At 38.0% G+C, this 8,447-nt stretch overlaps 1 protein-coding gene across 1 annotated transcript in view; it reads left to right on the top strand.

The window, feature by feature from the left end:
- The window catches only part of MTFR2 (mitochondrial fission regulator 2), a 7,926-nt gene extending 643 nt beyond the window's left edge, over positions 1-7,283 (top strand). The window contains exons 2-8 of the mRNA XM_009999231.1: positions 376-504; positions 891-995; positions 1,231-1,346; positions 3,265-3,482; positions 4,519-4,819; positions 5,717-5,903; positions 7,185-7,283. Of these exons, the coding sequence (XP_009997533.1) occupies positions 376-504; positions 891-995; positions 1,231-1,346; positions 3,265-3,482; positions 4,519-4,819; positions 5,717-5,903; positions 7,185-7,283 (1,155 nt within the window). The remainder of the gene's footprint in view (positions 1-375; positions 505-890; positions 996-1,230; positions 1,347-3,264; positions 3,483-4,518; positions 4,820-5,716; positions 5,904-7,184) is intronic.
- Positions 7,284-8,447: the final 1,164 nt, after the last annotated feature.

The following is an 8,447-nucleotide window of genomic DNA, read 5'->3' as shown; positions in this document are numbered from 1 at the left end:
GTGGTTGGGTCACGGCTCCGGTGCAGCCAGGCGAGCGGTTCTGTCTGAGCAGGGGAAGGAATGTCTTTAGCTGCTGATGTCTTGCGCCTTTCAGCGAAAAGCCGCAGCGCTGTTCCCTGGGAGCCCTCTGCTTCCAGAGTCCGGGAAGGCTGTTTCCCTAGGGAAGTTCGGCGCTGCAGCAGCAGGTCTGCCAGGGCCCGGCCTTCTGGGCATCGCCACAGGGGCCAGAGGGGAGGCCCAAGGGCAGCTTTTTCTGAGGAAATCCCTGGCTTTACTTACGTGGAGCTACTGAAGTATTTCTGGGAACGCTGGTTTGAGTTACCTTTGTTATTTTTTGGTTTCGTTGTTGGGGGTTCTTGGGGGTTCCTGTGACAGGCCGTGTATTTGGAGAGCCGTGTGTCCAGCAGCAGTATAAGGCGAATCAGAACGTGCATCCCTTCAGCAATCTCTTCAAGAAGGCATTTCCAGCACTTGTATGCCATCCTAAGGAAGTGTCAGGTCAAGGTACCTTTCGTTTATTTTGCTTCTTTACTATTTTTTTCACTTTAAACGTATGTAGATGCATACGGTTACTCAAATGTGCACTTCTTTCTTTTGTCAGTAGCTCAGGATGTTACTGGCTACATGATGTAGCTGCTACGTTTTTGTTGGCCTTCGTGCCTCTCTAAAATATACTGGGTAGATGCTGAGTCTTGGTGTTGCTTTGGAAACAGTCTGTTAACACCAGTGTAGGCCTCTGGACTTTCAGCTTGGGAAGGGCACTGAAAAGTTAGGTTAGCCTAATTGCATTGTATTTAATTACATATAGCATTACATTATTTAATAAGTTTGATTGTAAGAACTGAGGGCTTTGGTTTTGATTTTCTGAATAAAAGTATTTTGTTTCTTAGGTCATATCTTTTTGCCAAAAGAAGGAATATGGATCTACTCGAAGTATTGTCCGTAGACTTGGGACAATTCTCTCCTTAGAGCCCTCCCCAAGACCTTACTTTCAAGTAAGTTATTTACTGTTATGTATGCACTTCAGTTATTTAAGTTTTCTACCTTTTTAGTGTACTGATAAGAGTTTCTGTTCTTTTTACCTTATGTAACCCCCATGTCTATCCCTTATGCTCAGTTTTCAGCTTGTTTATAGCACTGCTTAAAAATGCCTTTTCTTGAAGCAGAACTTCTGGGATGTGCTGAATCTGGTTTCTCTTAATATGTTTTTTCTTACTTGTTTTTTTTCAGCTTGTGCAGGACTTGGGTTATGATGAACAGAGCATAGCTCCAGCTCCTGCAGCTCCATCACTTGCTGATGTCCTGTGGGTGGCAAATGATGAGGGAGAAGCATCTACTAGACTTAAGTAAGTAAAAGTGGAATAAATGCATAAAAAGAAGTAATAAAAGTAACTTACCTGTTCTTTGTGGTGTTTGATTTTGTCATGTTTGGTTGGGTTTGGTTTGGTTTGGTTTTTTCCCCTAGCCCTTTCAGGCTTTCAGCTAAACCAACCCTGGAAGCTTTTTGTTCTTTTAGGGACACAGTTCCTGCTTACTTGGATATTCTTCCTATGTATTCTTATCTGAAATATTTCTGAAATTTGAGTCAGTTATTTTCTGTTCCTGATAGCAAATCAGCTACATTACAGGTATTTTAATTTGTTTTAATTTACCACTTACTTTATGAGGGAGAGAGTATAAAGGAAACTTATGTATGCAACATAAAACAAGATTATTCTTCTCTCTGTCAGCCTACAAGCATTTTGAGAAATGTTATAAAGGGGGGAGAAAGAAAAAAATATTTACATGTCTCCTGATGTCCTTTATTACAGTGTTGAGTGTAAACCTGATGTTTTCTTTGATGGAAAGAAAAACATTATTTCTTTCTTTTAAAAATTTACTTTCAATAGAGTTTGTGTAACTCCCTCTTGCTTTTACAGAATGCTAAAAGAAAATATTTTTACAATTATAAACTATTACAAGTACCACGAAGTGACAAATTATCCAGGAATTTGCAGAGACAAGTAGTATAAAAGTTTCCTGGGTTTTTGTTTGTTTGTTTGTTTTTTTCCCTCTAGAGAAGAAGTAGAAAGTTGCTTATTGTTCCTTTTAAAGATCTGTTAAAAAATCAGAGGATGAGTCAGAGCCATAAGCAAGATTAAAATTTGGACACTTGTATTGTCTTGTACTAGATCCGTATCAGACAGTGTAATTCTACTTCATGTTGGCCTGTGTTTGTCTGTGATCTTTGTGCTGCTTGCTGGTAATGGAGGTACAAGAAAGTGATGAAATTTCACACTTATTACTAGATAAGTTCTGATAAAGTTGTGTTTCATCTTATGGCTTTACTATTGAATTGTGGAAGGTTTTCTCTTTTGCAGAGAGAGTGAGAATATTGTTAAAAGGATCTGTGGCCTGTTTTGTCTTGCTTACACTGTTCTTTAGCCTGTCTGATTCACAGATCAATGGAAGTTCATTCTTCTATTGTTTACATTCTTTCTTCCTCCTCTCCTGGCTCAGTGGGATGTTTTTCAAGAAAAGTATTCTCACTGATATCTTTTCCTTCTGAGCTAGTGTGAAGAGCAAGGGTGTTTGGAAGCAGAGCTGCAGGTCTGATTTGAAGTCAAAGGAGAACTATTATAAGGAAAACGGCCAGTTTTGTTCCAGACAGAACTTAGTGCATTGTGAACACATAGAGTGTATTTGATTTCTTTGTTTGTTTCATAATTAAATTCTGGTAATTTGAATTTACACTCATTCTACACTTCACAGTTATTTCTGCAGACAAAGACTTAAAACAATTTTTAAAATTCAAACCTGAGACTGGTAGCACAATTTTCTAGTTCAGTCTGTGGTCATGTGTAGCTTACAGAAGATGAGGTTCTTGTTCTGCAAGTGTGTATTAAAATTAATTATTATTTTTTTAATATCCTCTCCCTGCCTTTCATATCTACTTTTCCAGGTAGGGAGGAGAGAGAGACATCTTTATGGTGTCAGTCTAATGGTTATTGAATAATAACAGCTCAATTCTATGTTATGACCTTATGATGTATTCTCTATCCCTGAGTAAATATGATGACTTCTCAAGGATCTGTATTGTAACTGAGGAAAGGGAGACTTAAAATTTTGTAAGGTTATGAGTAGTTAATAGTTTAAAGTTTTCTTCAAGAATTTGTGAATTTATGTCTTGCTGAATGATGGTAACTTGCTTGAGCAGGTAGTGAGTATGTTTTGATATGTCCATTCCTGGCCAAGTCTTTTGAAACTGTCTCTCTTATGTTCTAGGACTGAATTCTGGAGAAAAGAAAAAAGTGCACCTTACTGTGGCCTTAATCCACCCCTAGATTCAATACAAACCATTCCAAAAAGCAGTGCAGAAAGTGACAGTCTTGTTGGTCAAGCAGCACTGCAGAAAATTTCGGCGCTTGAAGAGGAGCTGACCTTCCTTCGTGCTCAGATTGCTGCTGTTGTCTCAGCCCAGACACTGGGAAGCATTCCACCACGTAAGCCCTCCTGGTTTGAAGCAAACCAGTTTTCCTTTTTTTACTTTAGTATTCCTGTTCACATCTTTCCATTTTTTATATTGATAGAAAACATCTCTGATTTCTCTAACTGAAGTTATACCAACATAATTTACAGAATGTAGTATTTTGTTTCCCTTTTTAGTATTTGGTGCCATCCCTAATCCCTGTCCCCTTTTTCTTGGCCCATTTGCCAATTTTGAATGCAGCTGTTCCTAAGTGATCTTTATACTCATTTCCATGCTTTGGTTGTAATTGGTAGGCTAGCAATCACTGCTTAAAAAGTTACAGCCTATTTATTATCCCTTTTGTTTGTTTTTTTTACTGCTTCAAACAAGTTATCAAAATAATGATTAAAAAAGGTGTTCTAAGGAAGTCAGGTTCAGGCTTTAACAAACAAAAGCTGCAGTAGCTGTGTCTAACAGCCACTGGAGTATCAAAGAGTGAAGTTCACGCTAAGGTGTTGATTGTTTCACTTGCACTGATGATTGAAACACTTGAACTGGTGTGAGGGAGTTATGGTTGTGTGCATTGTGCCAAGTGAACTTAAGTAGCAGTTGAGACACCTGTGTTCTTACTTTAGGTGTTCTGGTGGCTGTTCTTTTGTCCCTTCTCCATTGTAGTCTGTATTGTAGGCTGTTTTACTTGTTTTGTGGTTATCTTTGCTTTTGCTCCACTGAGAATGAACTGTAAGTAGTAGCAGGCTGCTTTGCTGTTGCAGTGCTGCTTTGCTGATTTATCTAGTGCTTAGATTGAAGGCACAGATGGAGAAAACCAGGACAGGCTGGGACACCTCAGATCCATTAGTTCATGTGTTCTGAATCCGTGGCTTTGAAGTAAAAAATATTCTGTGTTTAAATATAATCCTTCTGTGGTAAAATGTATGAAGCTTGTAAGAAAGTGCTTTAAGACATCTGTCTTAAAACTGAGTCATCCCAGATGTTGCTTAATATTATTAGTCGTGAAGGTATACTGACTAAAAATAAGATTACTCTTTTTCTTTTAGAATTGCATCCAGAAGCCTTTAAAGCATTCAGCACTCTGGATGGATTTTACCCAGTGCCAGCCATGACTTCTACACCATTGCCCATCTCTCACAATCACTTTGTAATTCCTTCTCCTCCTCCACTTTCCTCTGGTGCACTCTCTGGTGTTGACACTTGTAACTCGGCAATTGAACTTATAAAGCAACGACGTGCTGCAAGAAGCAGTGGTTCCACTGCAGCTGATGGTGTGGATCACCAGAAGACAAAGAGTGTTCCTAGTATGATGGATGTTTTGAAAGACCTCAACAAAGTTCAGTTGCGAGCTGTTGAGAGGTAGGTTGATTGAATGTGTGCCCAAGTAATCCAAGACAGTGTCAGCATCATGGCACTTCAGTAGCACTAGAGAACACCAGTGTGAAACATTAATTTAATGAGCAGCTACTGCTGACAAACTGAAGTTGACAATTTCTAAGTTCACAAGTTGGCATTTAACATACTTGTGGTGTGGCTTTTAGATGCATTTAAAACATGCTGAAAAGGGGAGCATTTAAAACTAGGCTCCTGCTTTAGTATACAAATCTCAGGTTGGGGAAGGGGGGTGGGTGTGTTGCTATCTGGAGATCACTTTAAAAGTTGCCTACAAAGTTACAGAAAATTTATATGAACAAATAAACTTTCTTGATTCATTGTGAAAAGGCAAATCCTTAGGAAAACATTGGAAAACTACTGTTAGCATGTCCAAGGTATTCTGGTCATAGCTTTGAAGTGTTGAAGAAAGTACATGCTGTATCTTTTGTTGGGCATGTTTCTTTAATTTTTGCTTCAATAGTGCAGTTGGATTATAAATATTTTTAATGGCCTGCTGTTTTGATGTTAAGCTCAGGTAACATGTCACAAAAAAGCATTACTTAAGACTGCACATTTTGCCTTTTTTCCCCACATTATATATTTGCATTACTGTAATACTTTGTATTCATTTACTGTCACTTTTCGTTGTGGAACAGCATCAGGTTGTATTTTCAAGTTAAGAATCTGGCTGAGAAGTTGTTGGATGTACTTGTATTAGTCCTATTTTGGAAATTGCTGTAAAATAGCATTAGCAGCATTATTTGTGTAATCAGGGATTTATAGGATAGGGCATATACAGAAATTGTGTGTCTGGATTTTGGGTCACTCAGCAGAGAGAGGATTAACAGCAGGAGACAATAATTTGCTTGCTTGTTTTTGTAGGTCACCTGGAGGTACTCCTCTTTCTAGACCCAAAAAGAGGCAAAGTTCAGATTGGGATCCAGTTGCTCTACTAACACATGCACTAAAGCAGAAGTTTGCACATAGAAATAATTACGAAGATGATTCCCTGGACAAAGAAAATAGATCTTTTGACACCTCCTCATTTTCTAGTCCAGAGATGCCACTGGTATGTTTTCATATAAGAATGTGTTTTTATATTTTTGAAGTGGCTGCTGTTCTCATGGATAGTTGCAGGGTTTTCATGAGTCTATGATTTTTGTGCAATGTTTTTAAGCCTTCAGTCTAGATAGTTGCTTTTCTTCAGGTCTAATCAAGGCAGAGAATCTCAAAGATTAATTGTTTTGAGTGTATTTAAACTGGTGAATGCACTTCCACATGCTCTAAGAGGAAAAACTGTTGTTAAACATTCAGATCATAGTTGATTGAACTATGGACATCTGCTTGACACTAACTGGCAAGTATCCATGCATAGAAACTGTGTGTCTAGTTACTAATACCAGCTACTTCTTGACTAACTAGTTTTACTGATAAAGATGCTAAGAAGGTACAGAGAGGTCTGACCCACATGTGCTTGCGAGTTCAGAAATTAAAATGAAGGCATTGGCTGTGATGGTTTTTTTTTTTTAGGTAGCATCATTTCCACACAGCTCAGCAGTACTGTTTGCTATTTGGTAGAGACCTCCACTTCAGAACTGCTTAGATAAGATGGATGGAAATAGGTAGCAGTAATTTAAACTGTGCTTTTCTGTTTGATAATTTTGTCTTTTATCTTAAGAGTGAGGTAAAGATTTGCAGTGTGACCTTTGTTAGCCTAATGGAGGAAAATAATAACAATGCAAAACATATCATGGAAATGCAGATATTCTTGGAAGGCTGCCACATATATGTGTGACTAGCTTCTTGCTTGATAACTGAAGGAAAATTAAGGTGTATGTTTCTATTTCCAGCTATTTTTTTGGTTTTTTTTATTTCAGCAGCTACAAGTATTTCACAAGTGAAATGTAGCATATATTATACAGGTTGTAGTGAGTCTGTAGCTCTAGTGCAGTCTTCATAAATTTCCTTGTTGCCTTTTTTTCCCCAAAGGAAAAATTAGAAACTTGTTAAAAACATGCAGGCTTGTATTTTGGATGCTGCAGACCTTTGCATTGCATAGCTGGCATACCTGGATCTAGATACGATGTTAGATCCTCAATCAGGTTGTTTCTGGAATAGCTTATGTGGCAGAATCTAACAGCTGAATGATAAAGTCCTGGAAGAGAGGCTGCTTAAGGCCATCATGTTCAGAAATAGATGCAAAATGATAAAACAGTTGCACAGGCTTACTATTTTATTCTTCATATGTTAAGAGTAGCACAACTACTCTTCCAAACTGCCTGTATTGCGAACATCTTCTCATTCAGTTGTCTTGGGTATAATTTTGTTTAATTCCATCCTTGCTCCCTAGGTTGGTCGTTGCAGTTGGAAGCCGAATGCAAAATCTAGCCTTACAAAAACTGAAGAAGTTAAACCAGTATCAGTGTGGAAAGTGGAAGCTCATTTTTAGCTGATGAAGACTTCTGAGGAGACTTCGTTGTGTGCATAAGTGGCGGGTCCACTTGAAAACAGCTGTAATGTGATGTTTTCTAGAACACATCTCTCTGATGCTGTTGAAGTTTGGGTTGTAAGCTTCCTAAAATTGCCTTTTCCCTTCCCTTAGTTTCCTAGCATCCAAACTTGTCAACGTGATGTACACAACCAAAAGAAGCTTTTTGTTTGAAACCTGGGAAGTACAGGAAATAAGTGTGTGTTAAAGAAAAGTAATTACTGGTTTGGCAGCTGAGGTGTACGCTCTGTTTGCTCTTCAGTGTAAATAATGAGGAAGTGTATAACTCACTGTATATAATGGCAGCTAGTACTGCTTCCTTAGAATGGTATAGTTGCCTCAGTTTTCTCATTTTGCTGATGGAACTCCGCATGGCATATGCAGACAGTATTCTAACTTATTTTGGGTCAATAGATACACTTTTAAGTTAACAAAAATTTCCTGTGCTGTAAGTAAACTGCAGGTTGCCTGTTAAACGCCTGTAAAATGGAGTTGTGTTCTGAGCAAAAAAAAGACCTTGTAGTCAGAGCTGCTAGCACACAGTCTAAATGCTGTATGTAAATAAACATGAACTGCCTCCTGGCTTCTCCAAATCAAGTCTGTTTTGTTCACACGAGTTAATAAAATAAAATTTTCTTTCTATCATAGATGTGTATGGTAGTGCCATTTTGTGTTGCAAACTAACTTTTTTGTATCTTAAGAGCTGACCATACTTACTTACATACATACAACTTCTTATATAAATTGTATTATCTAAAATTAATTAAAATAGAGCTTACATATTTCCTGCTAGAGTCCTTGGTGAAGTACCTGTGTGTTTTCTGTTTCCCTGTCTCCAGTAGACTGAGAGCTGGATTCCTTCTTGCTGCTGAGTCTTATTTGCACAGTTGTAAGAAATTACTGTGCAAATTCCATACTTATGTTTTAATTTTAAGTCATTTTCTGACCAAAACTGGAGCTTAAGTGACTTGCTAATTTAAGCTTCTGAAATTGTCTTCTAAATGTTTTTTCTGAATTTAGTAATTATTGAACTTTTATCACATTACCCTGTTCCTCTTCAGTCCATAACACTGTGACCTTCCCTTTCTTTCCACTTCCAAAATACTAATTTGCCACATTCTCTCG

The sequence above is a fragment of the Chaetura pelagica genome, unplaced genomic scaffold (genome assembly GCF_000747805.2).
Source record: "Chaetura pelagica isolate M959 unplaced genomic scaffold, ChaPel_1.0 scaffold90, whole genome shotgun sequence".
NCBI lineage: Eukaryota > Metazoa > Chordata > Aves > Apodiformes > Apodidae > Chaetura > Chaetura pelagica.
This window is presented reverse-complemented; position numbering and strand designations above follow the sequence as displayed.